A 21,498-nucleotide genomic window follows, 5' to 3' on the forward strand; every position below is an offset into this window, starting at 1 on the left:
TTCCTACAGAAAACCTGACACCTTGTCTGTTTACTTACCTGCAGACAGAGTGCCTGTTGTTGTTCAGCAGAGGCATGTGGCCGCAGTGATGGTGTTTGGCGGCCCATCTGTGGCCAGCGGCGCAGCAGTCCTGCAGCAGGTCTTCAGCAGAGACACCTGGGCCTGCAGACAGAGACATGCAGGTATGCATACTTTAGCACACAGCAGACAGACGGAATAATAACAGTGCTGCAGTAAATCCTTCATGTGTGCACAGCTACACTGAGTGGAGCAGACAGAAGCCTGAAGCATGCAGTGAACACAGTGAGCTGTCAGACAGAAACATATGGTAGACTGCACCAGGCCTTGGAGGCGCCTTTAGGAGTTCTCCAGCTGACTAAAAAGCTGCAGAATACAGTAGTCCATTTTATGATTGGAAACTTTCTACTCAGCTGCTCAGTTAGAGTGGCAGTCCTCTGGTAGGGGTGTGAACAAAAAATGTGATAGATTACAAAGAGTATGTGCAGGCTGCCACAAGCCACGACGGAGCATCAGGGGAGAGAGCAAAATCTCCATTCACTCTCTGCATTTACATTACCCCAAGAAGTGTTAGACCACAGTCCCACTCTGTGAGGTCTGCTCTGTGGCTGTTTGACGATGTTGGCATGCTAGTAAAATGTTAACCATAGTTAGCATTTTGGTATAGCATATTAACAAGGCCTGGGTCACCATTTTCTGACAAATTCCACAGGCCTCAGATCCACAGGCCCCTGGAGAGTTTGCCAAATGTCAGAAAATGGTAGCCATTTTTTCCTGAAATAAAACTAGGCATCGGGGGGGAGGTTTGAACATTATTTGTTTGAAAGTGATCTAAATGATTGGCAGTTAATTTTCTATCACTATCTGTGGTGTCTGGGGGAAAATGAATTTCAATCTGACCATGTGTGTTTAGCCTAAAGCACTGATGTACTACTGAGGTTGTTACTATTCATCCTGAGGGAGATAAAAAAATAATCTCTGACCTCCTATCGAGGCAGAATGAATGTAGGTTTCAGCCTCATTATTATCTCTTGTAGATCAGCATGACAAGTTCTGTTAACAAACCACAAACCATCACTGGGAACTCCTCTATTTGAGGAGTACTATTCATTTTTTGGTTTGTGGTCCCACCCACTGGAGCATGGAGGACGCATGGTTTATGACCTACACTGCAGCCAGCCACTTGGGGCTAATCCAGATTTTTGGGGGAGCTGTCACGTCATCCATCTTTATATTCAGTCTACAGACCCTCCTCACAGTCCCTCCTATATGTCTGGAAACATATATATTTCCATACTTTTGTATAAACAGTGTATATGACAGGAACAAAGCTTCTAACTGTGACTGACACCATGTCTGAACCCTCTAGTCATGTTCCTACCATGCAGAGCAGAGACTTTCTCTGACTCAGAGCTGATTATACAGTATTATGGGAATAACAGTTGATAATGAAGCTGGCTTTAATGACTGTAAATTTAATCAGCCACCATTAACTGGCCACTTTAGCCATTCAGTAAAAAGAACACCAAAATAAAACCTCTTCAAAACCATTTTTTCCATCCACTTATTTTAAAATGACATCATTTCATTGTCATCAAATGAGGGAAATGAGAATACAAGCTGTTTTAAACATAAATGAATGAGTGCCTTTCAAGTTTATGAACCACCATTTCAGTTGATGCTTAATGCAGAAAAAAATGTCTCACTTCCAACTGGCTGATTCCAGATCAGCTCATTTGATTTGAAGTGTGTAAGCCTGGCAGCTCAGTCGGTGGATGAACACACCGCTAGACAAGCTGTGCTGCTGCTGCTTGGCATCTCAGAGCGCCAGGAGCTCGTCAGCCTCCCCATCGCCTCGGCGTCGGACCCAAAGCTGTCTCACCTCACTGCCTTGATCCTCATATTAGCATGAGCACTATAAAACACACACATGCTAAACTTTGCTCTGTGCACTTTGAAGAAAAGCCACCAACAAAGAGCTTTTGTTTTTCAACTCAATGAGCCCTCTTTGTCTTATTACATACAGAGCAGAGAATTTGCATATTCTTCATATTGATGCTACTTTGATTTAGAACTGTGAGGATGTGAACCTCATTTATGTTATTGAAAATATACAGGAGTATTTCTATAAACTGTTGAGGTGCTTTCATGTAGCCATAAATACATTAGTGTTCTCTTTGAAATATAATATTAGTGATACTGCTGTCAAATAAAGCAGTGTGATCAGATTTATATCAGATTTTCTGCCTCCTTGATCGACCTTCAAGTGTAATATCTCTAAACTATGCTAATCGCACACTGTACAATGTACATTCATTCAAGTAAAAAAAAAGACAGATGAAAGGCTATAAATAGTTCTGCTTTGAGCTCTACTTTGAAACTCTTTTTTTCCTTTTGCTTAGCTTCACTTTTAGCTTCATCCAGTCCTGGATCCTTTGTAGCGCCATAAACAAACATTTAAAAGCAAAAGCAGTCTGAAGCTTCCTGTGCATAATTCATAAGCACTGTCTTTACAAAATAGCATCAAGTTGAAAGAAAGAAGACGTTTAAAAAGTTAGAGCCACTTCTTAATTTACCCCCAAATCTGTTTTGTGTCACTGCATACAATCCATGTCCTCACAGCGAACCTTCATTAAATCTCTAATCCTATCAAAGAAACAATTTAAATGATGTTTTTTTTTTTAATTCTTATAGCAGCCTTTCAGTTCTGATGATGGGAGTTTTACACAAACTCCTGGATGGCTCTGTAGTAAAAATGCTGTGCCATTATTGCCTATCATTTTCATTTTCCAATGAAACCAAGCCTCAGTATCTAAAAATATCTACAAGTGACGAAATTATCCTTAAATGGCCACTTGAGAGTGGTTTCAAAAGTGAGTCACCCCCATAGACCTCCATGTTAAAAAGAGTATTTTACATAGGGAGACAGAAAGAGTCTTGTGTTCCTTTTGTGGACACCACGTTAAAAAGGTGAGTTATGCTATAATAAAATTGTAAGGATATTGTGTACTGTATATGTTTCTATGTAAGAAACAAACAGTGGTATGTGCCATTAATGGTGAGGTAAAAATGAAAATCAAGGGATTAATCACGACTGAAAATTGTCATCAACTGACATCATTAAATGTTACATAGTTGCAATAAAAAAGAAAGAAAGAGAGCATTATAAGCATTTATGCCCATGCTAGCCATAGCCATCTTGCTTAAGCCTAATTCCAAATATGGGCAAAGAGGGAGGAGTGCATGTGGAGCTGTGATGAATAGACAGGCAGATGTGGGCAAACTCCTAATAATGTAGAATTTAATTTTTAAAAATGATTTACATGCTAATTCTACTATAATTTACTCATATTGGACACTTTGAGAGGGGGTTAACTCACGTTTTTCTAGTGACCACCTGAGGAGCTGCAGTTTTTAGCACTTCTATGTTGTTCTGTTCTGTGTTGTTCTGTGTAGTTAGCTTAGCTTGTAAAATGTCATGTTTCACAAGTTTCCCAGTTTTCTTTGAATGTAGTGCTTGTGGGATTTAGTTGGACAACAAAAAGGTATTTTTATTTGGTCTTCAGTGAATAATGATGAGCCATTACACCACTCTTTATTCTACTAAACAATCCAAAAAAATTGCCTTGTGACGAAAAATAAAATACAAAAGCAATCTGATTATAACCATCATTTCAGGATAGTGTTTCCCCTTCCAGATTCATTCACTAAATTCACATTGGGTTTTACATCTTTAGCCTGTATAATAAATAAAATGTTCCAATTTATCTGCACTTCACCTGCAAGTGGATTTCCAAGAGACTGTAACCTTCATCACAGAAGTGTTGGCAGGAAGTAAAAACATGATCAGAATAAAAAGAAACCGAGGGACTTAGATAATCTAAAAGCTCATTTTTGGAAGCTATGTGAAGTATTCCAGGAGTCCTTGCCAAAGGCCAAACATGAGGTTCAACTGCAGGGTCAGATGCTTAACCGTCCTTCTAATTACCAGAGAAACAAGCTCATGTATATATAGCCTCTGTGACCACATTTTTGTCAATAGCTATCGTTTAAAAAGTCAACACTGTTACTGAGATGGCAGCACTGCCTTCCCATCAAACCGGCCTGTTCTGTAGCAAATAGACCAAAAATAAGACACATCCGTCCACTTAAGGAGCTCCCATGTGAGTTGGTCTGGACAGATTAGCCGGGCCTCACACTGCTCTCCCATCATTACTCCGTCTGGCCAAACACAGACCTGCCTACACCACACTGAGACGTATGTCAACACATCTACCCCGCCCTGAGAATGCATGACAACATCCAGGCGCTGACAGCAGCGTGTTATGTAAAGAATGCTTACGGGTAGTAATGTCTCTGCTCTAGGAGGTAATGAGGTGATGATATAATGCGTTTTGGATTAATCACGCTGATGCATGGCTGTCCAGAAATGTCAGCTAATTTGTGTTGACCACTGCTCTTGACTCTGTATGAAAAGTGATAAGTGCTCCCTCTAACTGAAAAAAGTAAGTAGCCATCAAAACATGTTTTCATTACATTATATACACTGAGGACGGACTGCAGTGGCCTTTAAGCTGCACCAATCCAGATCTGCTATGTCCATTAATTCCATTAAGTACGTATATGTGTGTAATGTGAAAGGAGCTACTTTATCACAGATCTCTCCAATCACCCTGACCTGTACAGAGGTTTTCTAACAATTCAAATTTTCTAAAGAACATGGAAAACACCATATATAAATTTTTATGTATATGTTGTGCTTAAATGTGTTAACAGACAATTTAGGAGCTGCCTGTTTGGTAGAATAACAATGCAAGTTGATGTTGGCTGAAGAATTTAGCAAACTTTTCCTTGCGTTCTCCTTTTAGCTCTTGATTTGGTCTTTTCCAAGAACATTATAGTGACAAAAAATGCACCTATTCAATTGGTTACTTGAGGTTGGCTCCAAAAGCGAGTCAATCCCTACCTATATACAGCATGCAACCAAAAATGCCAAGACAAGTTAGAGACAATTCTCCCAAAGATGGCACTGACACATAAAATGGGGACACAGTACCAGTGAGCTGAATTACAGCTATTTTACCAGCAGGAGGCTAATGCTACACAGCTGGAAATCAAGTCTTTGCTTAGTGTACTAAGACACTAGCTTCTATTAAAGCACAGCACAAGTTCTTGTGCATGCTACTGTTTATTTACATAAGTACTACTGAAATAGTAACATTAGTTAGAAGCTAATGTAACAGCTGAAAATTGATGGTTTACACATTCAGAAATTGGTTATAATACAATTTAAACATGTACTATTTAAAGGCCATGTAAGTCATTTATTATATGCTGAGGTTTGTTTCATGTTTGGTGCTTTTATTTTGAAGGTCTGTAATTGATGTGGGGTTTCCTCTAACCCAGAATAATAAAATATAATGTTGCAAATTTGACAAAACTTTACACTGCAGTTCTATTTTGGAGCTATGTCGCACCCAAAACACGTCAATTTGCACCAACCACATCGAGCAGACAGGAAGTCAGGCACCAGAACACCAGGTTTCTGGTAGACTTTCAAAATAAAAGGCTGTGAGACTGAAATCTTGCTGATGTTTGATCACAACCGGCACAGAACATTTTGGAAGTAGAGACACAGCATTTTATATGATGTGACATTTGTGGCTTTTTATTCTGACATCAGAAGGTAAAAGGCAGTCAGAATAAAAAGGCGGCGCTTGTGTTTCGCAGTAGTTTCGTGGCTGCTGTAAAACTACCATCATGGCAGGATAAGACTATATAAAACAGAACTATCCACTCTGGTAAAATGAATCTGTGTCCACAGTTCCACAGCTGTGTGTCTCCAGCTTGTTAAATATAAAACCCATACTGGTCCAAACATATGAAGTGAAAAGAAAGATGGAGGTGCACATGGCACACATATAAGCTGGACCAAGATAAAACAACAGCCTCCACCATATGTTCTCAAACTGTTCTCAAGCCGTTCTTGTTGAACTTTCACAGATATGAAAGTTGAAGGATTCCGTCTCGATATGTTTGTTTGTGCAGCCAGTTTTAATGGCCTTGAAGAGGCACTCGGGAAATGTTGGTTTTAGGATGTAACAATAATCTGAGCAGCTAATGGTTCAGAACAATGCAAGGATGCTGCCTCAGCTCCCTTATTACTCCGAAAAACACAGTGATGATCATTCATCAGCTTCCTACACAAATAAACCAGGCAGAGGAGAGACCACTCACTCCTCCTATGAGAAGACAGTTTAAGCAACAACAAACTGGACAGACGGCTGGAATCTGCATGCCGACAGCGAGGACTGTACAGCTGGGCTGCTGGGAGCTCAGACTCTGGATGCAGATGGAGAGTGAAGGTGTCATCCTGCGTGCTGTGTAATGTCCCTCAACCATGATGTAGTGCTGGCTCGTTAGTTTCACTTAAGTGAATTAGCCTGTTAGACACTGTGTGGTAACGTAAGTCCACCCATTGATGACGGGCTGATTAAGTATTAAGTAGCTGTCAGCTAGTTTTATGACAAAATACACTGTAAAAAAGGAATGTCTCCAGCCTCTCTCTTCACTTATTGCCCACAGGTTGGCCCATGACACAGAAAAGATCATATTTCGGGGTTAAACGACAGCCTGTTAATAAGGATAGATGAAAACAGAGTCCATGTAACTCCAAAACATCACAAGACAGGTGGAACTCGAAGTAGGTGAAAGAATATATGAATAAAAATATTCATATAGCTGACATTAAAGGTAGGGTAGGAGATTTTGAAAACTTAGTGAGAGCTCACCCCAAAGCTACGCCTCCCAATCACATGGACTTGAAGACGAGCTGCGGTCTGTGACTTCGGCAGAGCAGGAAGAGAGTTACACCCAGCCCATACTCTGCGCAGGGTCTTCCCGGAGGATTGGCTGACGTTTTTACCATTTTATAGCTTCCACAGATGATTAATATTCTTCGTTTGGATGCGAAAATGCCGGGATATTATACTTGAGACCAGCCTCAAGTGGCCACTCGGGGAATTACAGTTTTAGCAGTCAGAGGGCACTTAGCAAATTTTGTGTTTTTCACTTCAATGTTATGTTTTAGTCACTGCGGACTCATTGGAATATAAAGTCATGCACCTCTGTACACACACACTGTGGCTACATGTAGAGACTCAAACATAGTTATGTTGAAAGACAGAAAAATCCGAAAAATATAAGAACATAAGAGCAAACATGGGCGGACTGCATGCTATTGATATTTCACTATCCTCTAAAACCCATCAAATACAGAAAGCCTCCAAACACTCGCTGAATTTTTGCACATGGCTTCCTATCTGAGACACCAAGCTCAGCCCAGCTTGCATATAAATGAAGGTAGTAAATTCAGTAGATCACAACTTAGCAATTAATGATCAATGAATACTCTGTGATAGAACACTTCAGTAGAAGAAGCGTGGAAGATGAATGTTTCTCTCTGTATTTAGTGTAAAACATTGCCAGGCAACAATCTCAGCCGTCAGCTTGGCAGGCACTTTAATTTTCCTTGGACAGACAGGTATGCTTTTATATAGAATTGTGTTTCTGTTTGTGTGTGTGTGTGTGTAAAGCTGTCAGTTAATGCTTTGTAGTGGGATTTCTGTGTCTCTTCAATGTCACCTAGTGAAAATCCATGGCCAGTAGTCATGTTTTAGCTACAGATTTGAAGGTCACTTCAAGGACACAGAAAAATGCAAGAATCATCTGAGCCTTCTCCCCTCTCAGACCCACAGGGTATCATCTGTAAAACACATGAGAGTTTAATGAACCGTGGACTTGAAAGGACTGTCCTTACAGAGTCGGAGCTGAGCCAAAAATATGTGGTTTCGTGAAAAATTGAAAAAGAAAGGCCCGTATGGTACAGCAGGGTCCTCGGAGCCGGGGACAGAAATACTGTATTTTCCACTCAACCTTTGTCTTTGTGTTTCTGACACACAACAGAGCCCGATTTAGCTTTGTTGCTGCTCTCCACAGTCATTATTCTTTGCATGGAAATGCTAATCTCCAACGATGCCCGGCATGCCCACATAGCCAGCCTCCAACTAGGCAGGCCTTTTCATGTTTGGCAATTTATCAGCCCCCAAACGCGCGTCAACATCAGCCTGTTCATGGCTGCACCCCTGGGTCTGTCTCCGAATGCTCACTGTGAAATGTTTCCCTCTAAAACACGAGACAGCACAAAGAATAGCTGTACCACAAACTTCAAGTCAATGTTCCAGATTGGTCTCAAAAGTTTATTACTATCTTTTTTGATAAGCACAGCCACAAACACACTCTAGGCAAAAGTGAGTAATGAGTCATTTCCTTCATATTACAGGATATCCTCTCTCTCTCTCTGTCAAACTGTGGTATGCCTGGTGATGCAGGATCCCTTTGGTAGGAATCCATCAGCAGCAGCTATATGCTCCCATCCTGCTCTGGCCTTGAAAGAAATGGAGTTTACCCACCTACCAACAAAATCGAATCAGCCTCTCACATCTGTCAGTCATAGCAGCCCCACAGTGGAGAGATTTTAGCCCCCAAAAATGTATGAAGTTGTGTACACTAAACAATAGCTATAAATACATAAATAAATAGCTGTAATTGCAGATTATTTTTATGTTTAAATAAATTGACTCAAGCAACATCATCAGCATCATTTACTAAGGGCTACACACTGGAGAAAGTCAATCCAGCTAGAGTAGGTTTGAATCTGGATAGCCTTTAAACTGGATACGGTCAGACCTATTTTCAAATCTGGCTATCACACACGCGTGTCCGTGCTCAATCCGGCTTGTTTGTTGTCCTCCAAACCGCTAGGTGGCGCCTCTTAATATACAGAGTCTGTTCGGTAGGACCGCGGTCTAAGAAGTAAAGTGTCACAAACATTATCATTCACATCTATGGCCTCTGAGGGCTGGTTGCAAACTCGCACTTTTTTGTCCATGCAAAACTAAGTGATGACGTGCAGTGTATGGTCTAAATTTGATTGACTAAATTAGATTTAAGCAGCATTTCTTGACTTATTAAGCCTACGTTTGGTCTAAATCAGTCCACCGATAGCAACTATGTCTTACACTTTAAGCAAATACATTCTTCTCTCTGTTCTGCTATGTTTCATGATTGATTATTGATCTAAAGGACTATGTCAGATGTCAGTACCAATACCTGAGCTTTGTGTATTCACCAACACCTGATACCAATCCCCTTCTCCTTTGCAGACACTGCACATAACCATGTTGCAGCAAGTGTGACATACTTCCATGAAGCTTTGACTGATTCTGTGATGTTGCTGTGTGTGATTAGCTACCAGCTTGCTGTGTGTGCTGCTGATGTCAGACATGGCACCAGATCAAACATAGAACTGAAGTGCATAGATCAGACCCATTATTAGATTAGTAGCTATTTAGTGAATATTGGCTCCAATATCCGGCAAATCTTGATATTGAATTCATTCTGTTTCCCTGTGCGACACACACTCTCCTGCTCGCCTGCCTCTCTAGCAAACTAGCAATCTACTACCACTCATTCAAACAGCTGCACTCACTCCGTCCTACAGTTTTTCATGCTGTTATTTCAGAGCTATACTATTACAATAATTTCTTGTTGCTTAAAGCAAAAAAAACAATTTTTCCTAATTGCACCCACATCTCCTCGAGAAACAATGAGTGTTGTGTTGGGATAGTAGTCTCATGTTTATGTCCTACAAACACAGAAACAAATGCAGCTTTGTATGATTAGCTGCTTGATGCCCCCACTTCCCCGCTGGCAGGCAGCTCTGCTATTACACGGAACACGGGCACGCTCACCACGACCCAGCCACTTCTTCACGTTCACAGATAAGAAAGAAGAAGAACCCCGGTGACAGACGAGCGACCTGCTCTGCATCATCCTCCAAACCCCCCACCCCCCTCTTTGTTTTTTTAGAAGATTTGCTTCAGTGAGGGGCCCCACCAGCAAAACGGCCCTGAAAACAAAGCGAGAATCTGCTTTCACAGATCCACTTAAGATATGTAAAAAAGAAAAGCCATCAGGCTGAGTTATATGCAAGAACTGAGGAGATGAGAATCAATATCATCCATTATTCACTATATCTGTGCCAGTTACATATAATGCAGACATCTTAAGCAGTCTATATTATTTGCAATAACAATAAGAAAATGTCTCTGCTTTTCTGACAGATGGAGAAGAGCTTCGTTCCTCTCAGAGCTCAGGAAAATACCAGAGGCTGTGAAAAATAAAGGAAATATCTTACATTCTGCTCTGTCATTACAACACAATGACATAATTGGGATCAGTAGAAGCTAGATTCAGTGTTTTTCTATGCAAATATTGAAAGGCTCTTTTGTGTGCTGCTACACATACTAACGTAACATTTTCAGGGGATTGAATGTCTGCAGTCTTGTGTGCTTAGCTGCACTGAATGCAGTATTGTTTTGGTGATTGGGTTCATACAGTAGGTCGAGCTCACACCGCAAGCAGGAGCGGTCGGAGGGTAGCAGACCTTCATAACAGTGGTATTATCCAGGGACTGTGAACGCATTGGGGTCACACTAACTCCCCTCTCATTCATCACATGCAACCCTAGCTTTTCAACCACAAAAGCCCAGAAGGCAGCGGAGGATCTGGCGTTAAATCAGCAGACTGGATGATGATGGACAGAAGCAGGACACCTGAGGGTCATCAGCATTGGAGCCGATAATGAGCCAGGCGTAAATAACTGGGATTGTGTTTGCCTCAGCCGAGTCAATCCTGTCTGCAGCACTGTTAGAGGGCCTGATGATATGTGCCTGTTGCTGAGCAGCCTGGTTGACTTCATTTAAAGGTATTACTGTTGACCTTTTGACCTCAATAACTTGATCTGCCAAAGGTCAATCGACCAAGAGGAGACCCTTACACAGGGTTCTCTGATTGATTAAATAACACACAGGCTAAGGAAAAAGTTACTTAACAAAGAAAAACCCACTGGAAAAATCACACTGTGAGAGCTGCAACAATTCTGTGGTTTGCTCATTTCGTGTTGACGAGATGAGGCATCAAAACTAATTCAATGACAACACAACAGGTTAAAGGTGATCCACTGAAGAGGTACACTGGGACAAAAGGGATGAACAATGCCAAAGCTCTTAGACATTTGGTAAAAAGTTGGAAAGAAAGCAATATAAACAAACAAGATAAACAAAACAATTTGTTTTTTTAGAAAATGATTATTTGACATGGGACAGGGATATTATTTATGAGGAGCAACCATATTTAAAAAAATCTTTTTTTTTCATGTGTACATTTCTCTTGTAATATTATCATCAATATTATTACACATTTACAGGTGGGAAGTTTTTATCGATAAATAAATATTAAATATCTAATGAATGTTTGACCACCTGATGTGCAGACTTCTTGTCTTGTCTGAACTTCTTGCAGAGAAAACCAATTAAACTAAAATGATTACACTTTTTCATGAAGTAATGGCTTTTGATGTTCACCTTATTTGCTGTAAGACTTGGGAAATTAGTCCGCATATGAGAGAGAGAGAGAGACGCCGTGCTGCATGCAAAAGAGTGACCATTTCATATCTAAGAATAAATTACAATATAATTGATTTAATGTATGATCACAATTTTTATCTGGCATACACTGTACAAATCTATCAGATTAAGGAGTTATACTTATATTATACACAGATACTTTTGCTAAAATTAGAGAGCAAGAAGTTAAAAAAAAATAAAGCTAAGTAGCTAAAAGTACCTTACAAGACAATCCAAAAAGACAATACAATATGTCAGTGATTTATCTTTGATTTTTGAATCATGATTGATAAATATTACACCTGCTAAAGGAGTTGTATGACATCAGACTGCATATACATATATAGTCATATTGGGAAGAAAGCCAAGGACAAATACCAGAGACACACAAATGAAAGCACTGCAGAGCACTGACAACACTCGATGGAAGCAGCTAACTGGATATAATCATGTGCATATTTCTTTGTCAGCTATCAGTACTCATGCTAATTAGCTAGTTAATTGTAATAACTGGGAAATATAAAGCTCATCACCTGATGTGCAGCAGAAACCTATCCCCAAAAACACCACAGCATGTGTTCGGAACATTTGTTGGCTCACACCGCTTTAATGATAGAAAGCTCTGTCTCTGAGCGAACACTATTAAAATACTGTGCCTGTCCCATTACCCTTCTCCCTCCTTCACTCCAACACTAATTAATTTACCATTCTGAGGCAGTCAGTATAAATAATCATAATTCCTAATCAGCACCGGTGGTGGAGGAAGCATAAAAGCAGCAGGGCCAAGGACAAACTGCAAATGACTTCAGTGACTCTATGTGTTTGTTTCTGCAATGAAAAAAAGTACCGTAATTTGCAAGTATTTAAGGTGAACCCATTCTGATAATTATAGATAGAAGCACAGGTGTCTGTGCTGGGATGGGAAAGAGTTATAGATGGGATGAGTAAAAAATAAATAAATGAATCTTTCTTTCTCTAAGACCGATAGCAGTGATTAACGGCTTGGTTTGTGTCACATAGGAAGCTGCTCCCTTTGGCTGTCCCGGTGTCTCATCTGTTAAGTGACATAGAAGGCTACTGAGCTGATGAGGCAAGAAACGAAGAAACTATTACAGCATTGCTGGAGTTTTACTCTAATAATTATTTCATAATTTAAATTTAAAGTATTTTTGTGTGCACCTACTGGTTAAATGGTGTACACCAGGGCTGTCAAACTCAAGTTGACAGGGGGGGAAGGTTTGAATCAAAGATGATTCAGTCAGAGAAAAACTCAATCAGCTTTACAAACATATTGTATCAGCAACCTTAAACAGACCCATTTTGACAGGCTCTCTGCTATGTGCTGATTGGAACCAATCATGGTTCAGACCAACACATTTGTCCATCGAAAAAACAAGACATTGTTGGTGTCAGAACGTCGTAGCTTGTGATAAATGAAAGAAGGTTTGATATTTAGTTTGTTGATGATAGAGCGACACAATACTTTCACCTCTCCCTTTACGATCAATATAGACTCAGAACCTGTTTCCGGTCTGGGTATAGTTAAAAAGCCCATGTGTGTGATGTGGTGAGAGTCCTATTTCTCCGTCTCAGTATCAATCATTACAATGTGAGACACAGGAAATGACTGCTCAATGTGTTTCTTGAATGTTAATTAACAATCTTTGTCTCTGCTTTGGTTGAATTCCCATATTCCATCCATCCATCATCCAAACTCGCTTCATCCTGCAGTGCAGGGTCACGGGGCTGGAGTATATCCCAGGTATCTATGGGTGAGAGGTGGGGTACACCCTGGACAGGTCACTAGTCCATCACAGGGCAACATACAACCATTCACACTCACACTCACACCTACAAGCAATTTGGAGTGACCAATCAACCTAACAAGCACGTCTTTAGAATGTGGGAAAAAACCAAAGCACCCAGAGAAAACTCACACAGGCATAGGAAGAACTCCACACTTACCATAATCCTTCACTCTGATATGCAAATGGTCCCATGATGCAGTGCACAAATTGGCCTTTAGTCTAAACAGGTTGTTTTTTTTTTTTTTTGAAAACCTAAAAAGTCAAAACACTTTTTTTTCCAAAAAAGATGAAGAAAGAAAGAAGAAAGAAGAAAAAAAAAAGACGTCTCAAATTTTTCCAAATCTGGAGCATCCTAATTTTAACAATAATGTCATTACAAAAGAACAAATAAACACACAGTGCAGCTGACCTGTGTTTGACCACGTGGTTTGAATTCCTTCATATATGAGATAAATACTTTAACATGACATAACTAGAAGTGTGCGATGTAGGATAAATGTCCACCCAGCCATCATCACATGTGGTGTGTCATTTCATAGTCATCAAATGTTATACAATGCTCAGTTTTATAGCAATACGCTTCAGGAAGCAAATCATTTCTATCCGCAATCCACACATAAAAACATGTGTCTTCTGTGCTTTGTGTACATGCTCTGCTTCTTGGAGATGCTCCAAACATTCAGATCAAAGTCACATTTCTCTAAAGCACACAGGCTCAGTGTTTGCTGTTGTATATCCAAGAGGAAGCAGCGTGATTATACGTGAAACAGATGGAAACTTTTGACTCGCATTAACTGAACACATGCCGATTCCACGCAGGTCTGAGAGAGTCTGCTCGAGGAGCTCGGCTCTTGAGAATTTGAAAGCGATTCTGATGATGCGCTAAAACTATTTTTGTCTCGACAGCCATGAGCGGTCCAGATTGTGTGAAAGCGTATTCCATGACCATCCTATCTGTCAGGGACTAGGAGTGTGACTGGCATCCTGATTGCAGTTTGTCTCTGTGGAGTGTCTGGGACCTTGAATGTGGATCACAGCGGCACACAGGGGCCAGCGGAGGCTGCAAGAAAAAACATACTTTCTGCTATGGAGAATTCAATTATCTTCTTAGTTGTGTATCTTATTTTTTTTTTAAAGCTGTAATAACAGGTTTATAGCAGGACATAAATCCAAAAACCCAGTCAGGTGGGTTGTCAATTGGCACCACAACAGATGAGATTTCAGGCTTTTCCAACATGTTATCCAGCTACCAGTGTATCTGAAGTTTACATCATAATTTGTTGAGTGATGATAAAGGGAATTGTTGTTGTAACAGATTAGCTTTTAGCATTAGCCTCGGACTTCAGGGAGAAACTGGCGTCTTTTTCATGCTGTACTGGTGTCAATTCAGATGGACTACAGGTCATTGTCATAGATAGTCATAGTATCCTGTATCACCCTGACAGACTCTTTAAGGTACCTGACAACTGTACTGCACTGTAAAAAAATGCTCTATAAACCTTTTTTCATAAAAATTCAAGACACCTCAGATCGGATGTTAAAGACTTCCTTTGCTGCTGCTATCCTGAGACAATGTGACATCAGCACTGATAAACTTTATTATCAGCAGCCTGAAGAGAGGCCCTTTCTCTATCTGCACTATAGGGGTTTTAAGCAATGTGTTTGTAGTCCAGAGAGGTTCTATCTGAAGAACGCATTTTATCTGGACTAAGCGGGCTCTGCCACTATGACAGATAACTTCTCCTTAGCTTATCCTCCTGCATTATGCTGCAGAGGACACGGCCATGTGTCATTTTTTTTAAATGAACTTTGGGATCAGGTAGTGATTCTGCAGCAAGTCCACTCTTTATCGCCGTGGATGACTGTGAAAATAGCCTGAGAATAAATCAAACATGGCATGCGGTGATTATGTAATTACATTACCTCATCAAGAGATTAATTGATTAGGACTGAACTCTTTATCACGGTCATGCACTATTTAAGGAGTATTTTGCATGCACGTGCCAAATGTACTGTATATTTTTTTTTCATACAGGACACATATTAACATGACACACAGACTGTTGTTAGCATAACATAAAAGATGGATTATCTGTTAGGTTTAGGGAGAAACACAGCAATGTGACATATGCAGTCCAGTGCAGTGAGGAATGCTCTGATCTGTACATTGGAGAAACTAAACAACCACAGAAGAATGGCACAGCATAGGACAGCCACCTCCACAGGACAAGACTCAGCTGTTCACCTCCACCTTAAAGAGAAAGGACACTCCTTTGAGGACAGCCCCTCAGTAGTCTCTTAGCCAGTCATTAGACACACCTGACACAGTCAGTAAGACCCTCACACTTAAACATGGAGACATTTAGAGCTACCTTTTGTTTCTCACAGACCCACCCACTGAGGTCCTCCACCATATATAAACCATGTTTCCCCAACAAACAGTTACAACCTACAGTGGCAACCTTCGCGGCTCAAACTTAAAGCCCATGTGGAGGGGACAAAACTTGTAGTTCACGACGCAACCGCAGGGGGCTGGCTCATGAAGCGAGTTATGTGGTTATTATGGTCAACTTCACAGCAGAAATGAACATGTTTACAGCCTGGTACAAAAAACCATTCTGGTCTCAAATGATAGGTTCCCTTCTAGTGTCAATTGTACGGGGGGTACATTTTTTTACAACTCAGTCGTTTTAATTATATTCAGACTTAAAATTACACATAATTATGGGCGTTGCCGCTTTGAGTGACAGGCGGTTGCCATATCACAGTGCGAGTTTCCTGCTTCCATGATCGCCAGCCCCACTAAACTGTGCTCATGCTCATGCTCTTTGTCCATATTTGGAGTTTTGGCAGATGTGATCAGGTCTGGGCAGAGCATCCTGGAGCCTCCCACTGAGCCTCAAAACGGCTCTACAGAAACAAACGGGTGACGTCCTGTCCATAGTTTTTACTGTCAATGGTTAGAACTGATGAAGCTGCTTGGATGAGCAGCAAAATGTCTTCAAGAAAACTCTACAAGTCCAGATGCCTTGCCTAAACCCTTTGAATGAATATGACCTGGATGACTGAGAATCTTCATCAACAGGGTTGTCCACTGTACAGAAAACCCAGACATTTCCAACTCCTCAGGTAACGACTAAGCAGTGTGTTTTGCCTACTCATGCATTGATCCATTCACCTCTGTGCAGTGGAATGAACAGTCACTGTAAATGTGGCTTCTATCCAACAGAATGTGGCCTGATGTACCCACTTAAAAAGCAATCTTGTGATCACCATTCAGGCCTGCACCTTGGTGAAGCCTTTAGGTTGTCTTAATAAATAATAATAATATTACATTTGTATTTATCAGTCTTATTGTCTGTTGTCTGAATGTGTTTAGATTAGTTTTTTAATGTGGTTTTACATCACATATACATATATAGTGTCTGGCATTAGAGAGATGTAGTTTGCAACAAGTATGCAAAAATACTGAAGTACAGTTTGTGGTTTAGCAGCAGCTCAGTCCACCAGATGATGTGTTTTACATCACCCAGTGGACTCTTGCTGGTAAATGAGGGGCATGTACCAGGAACTGGCTGCATGGAGGGAGGAGAGACATTATTCATTTACACATACTAACCATTTGATGTTGATACAAAACACCCTTTTTTCCTTTAAGCACTTCAAGCACTAACAGTACAGGTAAGTGTGCAAAATAACTTTTTCTATTGTAATTCAACGTAAGTAGCATAACTGCAAACTATGTAGCCTTTAAAGAGACAAAATCTCTGTTTTCAAATTAGCCTGTCCATCCATCCTAATTCTTTTCTGTTCTACAAAGAATCAGTCTGGTCTGTAGATTTAAGTTCCAAGGGGCAGGACCGTCGGAACTGCTGGAACTGGCTGTTCGGAGGAGGGATTTCAGACCCATTTCACAAAGACACTTTTCACAAAGTCAAAATTGTTTTTTAAGGAATTGCATGCTTTCCATTATAGCCTACAGAGGGCTGCTTATTAGAACAACTTCAGAAGAGGCTACCAAGGCAGAAATACCTTAAAAAACATCTAGGTGGTTCTACATTGATCTTTACATTTAATATGCTGGAACAGGCTGCAACAGATGTTAATAATAACAAGTTTGTCCAGGAAATCCTAGAGTTTAAATCCAAGCCCCCAGTCAGCATTCATGGATTATAGACATCAGTATACACTGCAGGTCTTTCTGTTTTTGTGTTCAGTCCCTCTGCTGCCATAGTACATATGTAACTCTGTATATCTAAGCCCTTCAGGGCACCACACCAACATCTGGATCTGCTGCTCCCTCACACAGCACACTTCTCTTAAAAGCCAGCTCATGTGCATCAGCAGCAACTCAGTCTGTTCCACGTGAAATGCACTCACAAGTCTGACTATTACATTTTAATAATTGCCCTCGATGTTGTCATTCAATCTGTGTGTTTGATGGGTCAGATAAACAGGAAAATGTGTTTTTCTTCTATGTAAATAGAGAGCTGAATATTCAACACCTGCAGCGATCACTCCTATATGACAGTGAAACATACCTTTTAAAAATACATACAATACAATACAATATATCAAGAATGCATATATTTCTTAGAGATAGGACTTTCCTTATCCAGGAAACGACTCTCAAATAAAAGCACCTGAAGGCTGCAGCCCTAAGAGAATTTATGAGCACGTCCAGACTGTCCTGTGGGGGAGTGGAGGCCTGGTGTGCTGGGTGAGGGATGGTGGTGACTGGTATGAGAGGATGTTAACCATGGGAGGAGAGCTTGACTCCTTGGTCCTCACTATTTATGTTCCTGCACTGATACCTGGGGACCGTCAGGCATCTCCACTCCTTACTCTAAGCACTTGACATATAGCCCGGCTTGGTATTCAGACGGAGAAAGGGAGCATTGTTCTGCATGGACACGTTTGTGCAGCTAAACATAAAGGATTCAGAGTGGTGTGTGGACTGAAATATATTTGTCTGGGCCATTATTGTGATTTATATGGTGCTGCATAGGTACTCACCGGTATAAGTTATTCAGGTTGAGAAATGTAAAATGTTCTTAGAAACAAAAGAAAATAGTTGAAATAGTCAAAACATCTGTCAAAAACTGTCTTTCCACCATTCTTACATCAGCAAGCAGTCCTATGAAAGGCCAAACAATTCAAAAGCTTAACCAAACAAGACACCCTCTATTCAGTTGGACATATTTGTGGCTCACCGCAATGCAAGACAATTTCTGTTGTCGGGTTATTTTGTCAAATCTTTTCTGTCTTCAGAGATTAATTATGTGATAAAAACATCTCTAGAAGTCTAAGCCATCGAGAACAGTCATAATGACACCATCCATCACAGTTTGAAACTGTAACAACAAAACCAATTGTCTGACTTCCAAATTTTCCTAGAAAGCAACAAATCTATGCCTGAACTAAACATTTCAAATAAACTCTTTGCACAAATACAATTCTGCAAAAAAAAAAATATTCTGCATAACTATGAAGCTATGATTGAGTTACGCATGACCAGCCGTCATGTGACAAAAGTTGCTGCATGTTTTTGGATAATCTGCAGGCATTCAACGGAGGATGTGCAAAACGGAGTGTAAATGCTCCCATTACTTTTTCACTTAGTAACATTATAATTACACATTATGTGGCATAGAACATAGAAATATTTGATACACCCATTTTAATTTTTATATTAACAATCAATAATCCATAATGACAGAATTTCTACTTTGACTTCTAAGCCTGTATTGAGTATTGCTTCCTATGGTGACTTCTTTCTGACTTACCTCCATCCGGTTTTACAAGTGCAGGGTGATGCTTCCTCTCCTCCTCTGTCTTCGTCACCTCTTCCTTCCCCTCCTCACTGTGGTGCTGACCTGTTTTTCTGCTGGGCTGACTCTCGTCCACTTTGACCCTTAGCGGTGGCTGAGTGGTGGGGGTGGTGGTGATAACATGGGTCATGGGTGTAGTCTGGTACTCATGCCTGGTGCTAGGCTCGGGTGTGGTCTTTTCATAGGTGCTGGTTGGAAAACTGCCCTCTGAGTCTTCCTGGCCTCTCTCCTGTTGTCGCAGTTTGATCTTATAAGGGACATCATTGTCTTCGGGGCCTGTGACACTTTGAAAAGTCATTATTTCTTCCTCCTTTTCCTCCTTAATGTCATCTTCATGCAGCATTTCCTCATCATCTGGAGTGTGTAATTCTTGTTCGTGACCACGCATGCTTCCCTGGGGAAGGATGGGAGTCTCTGGACTCCTTGGCATGTACAGTGGAAAACTGTCTGTATCGGATCCTCCTTCCTGACTGGTATGCGCCTCTGTACCTTCCACTGGATGACTAATGTTGCCCTCACTGTGTGTCACACTGTCTGATGTTTTTTGAGGATGTGTTTCAGCGTCAGTGGCAACCTGATAATGAATGGTGCTTTCAAAAGTCACATGTTGATACTCTGGATGTTTTTCACTCACTATCACTTGGTTTAGGGGAAGTATGAATCTACCCAAACTCTTGTGTGCGTTCAGCGGATTCTCTAGCTCCGTCTGATCATCCAATAACACGCTCTTAGTGCTTGTTAGGTCTTGTGGGGGCTGCCAAGAAGTGGTGGCATGCATATGTGGCCTGACAGTACTCTGGAGGCTTTCTGTTGCTTTCTCCATGTTTGCAGGATGCTCGTGGACTCCATATCGCTCTCTAAGCTCCAGCTTGTCTTGCCTGCCAGAGCTCTGAAGGCCAGAGGTTCTGGCAGAGCCTCGGGACACAGATGCTCCTTTGGTGGAGGAGGAGGACTGTGTAGGGAGGACAGACTGCTGGTAGGTCTCCGGAAAGTCTGTAGGACCATAATCATAGTCTTCAGGTTTAAACAGAGGAAGATTCCCATTAGTAGAGAGGTGGTACGGTGAGGAGAACTGATCTGCGCTGTCAAACCTGTAGGGGTAGCTATCAGGTCTGCTGGCTGTGTTTTCCTCTGTGGGGGCAGCTAACATGGGTTTATGGACTGCCTGTGGGTCACAGTCAGGAACAGGGTAGCACATTAGCTTCCCCCCTTCGTTAGGACAGTGGCACACCCGGCATGGTTCAATGTGGAATGAGTGCCCGGCCTCATACTTCTGCTCACCATTGATGCAACCAACACGTTCACACTGCATGCAGCCGTCCACAGGCTCTGAAACCTCGATGCAGTTAGGCGGCATCTCGGGGCAGCTGATGAAATGGCAACTGATCCGCCCACCCCCCGCCGGGCAGGAGCACTCGGTGCTTCCATAGTCGACAAAGTACGAGTCTCCCTCGGGAACCTTGCCATTCTTGAATCCAGCATTGACGCAGTCGTAGTACTGGTATCCCTCACAGGTGCAGCCTTTTTGTATGCATGAGGAGCAGCAGGCACTGTTTTCCAGCACTTCTTGTATGCAGTTGTCCAGCAATGGACAGTCCACCCCAGTGCAGTCAAGCTGGCACAAGCAGACACCCAAGTAGAGAAAAAGCAGCAGCGCTACCTGAGTGGGATCCATGGCACAGTGTTTTCGTACAACAATCAAAGATGAGATCAGGTTTCGTCCCAGGATTTGCGTTTATCTTCAGGGATTCTGGCACATTCTGTCTGTGTGAATCACCTCTGCTCTGTAACACAGACAGAGAGACCGACAGTCAGAATGGAAGCAGACCAACATCTGGCTTTGTAGTTGAGCTCATAAGACTTAAGTCTCCCTAAAATTTATAATATGTGCTCCTCATTAACATCAGCTGGAGTACAGTGTATTAAACCATGATGATGAAATCTGGAATCAGCCCAACTTCTAAATTTCTACCACATATGTGAGCTTAAACAACAGCTCTAATAATGTTGAAGACCAGAGACGCTTCACAGTGCCTCAAGCTGTTGAACTGAATTGATTACACTTTAAGGAAAGTAATCAGCAGGTTACGTACCAAAGGGCCCGGCCTCTTCTGACTAATGAGTCTTGTTCAAAATTATGTCTTTAATAAAACGATAAGAGCTGCAGCTTCAGACGCAAAGCGACTCTAATCACTTCATAAGAGATCAAGGGTCAAATGTCGCACAAATTAAACAGTCACATGGTAAATGAAGAATCGTAGCCAAAAACGTTCTGCAGATCCATCCTGCTTCACACTGCACTGCTCTGAACCT

General features: G+C 41.3%; 1 protein-coding gene across 1 annotated transcript in view; it reads right to left on the reverse strand.

Annotated features, from left to right (window-relative positions):
• Positions 1-20,830, reverse strand: part of fbln2 (fibulin 2) — a gene marked incomplete at its 5' end in the record, with an annotated part of 52,510 nt that extends 31,680 nt beyond the window's left edge. Inside the window, 2 exons of the mRNA XM_028405929.1 lie at positions 39-162; positions 19,141-20,830. Coding sequence (XP_028261730.1) covers positions 39-162; positions 19,141-20,830 — 1,814 coding nt within the window. The remainder of the gene's footprint in view (positions 1-38; positions 163-19,140) is intronic.
• Positions 20,831-21,498: the final 668 nt, after the last annotated feature.

Source organism: Parambassis ranga, chromosome 5, assembly GCF_900634625.1.
Source record: "Parambassis ranga chromosome 5, fParRan2.1, whole genome shotgun sequence".
Taxonomy (NCBI): Eukaryota; Metazoa; Chordata; class Actinopteri; family Ambassidae; genus Parambassis; species Parambassis ranga.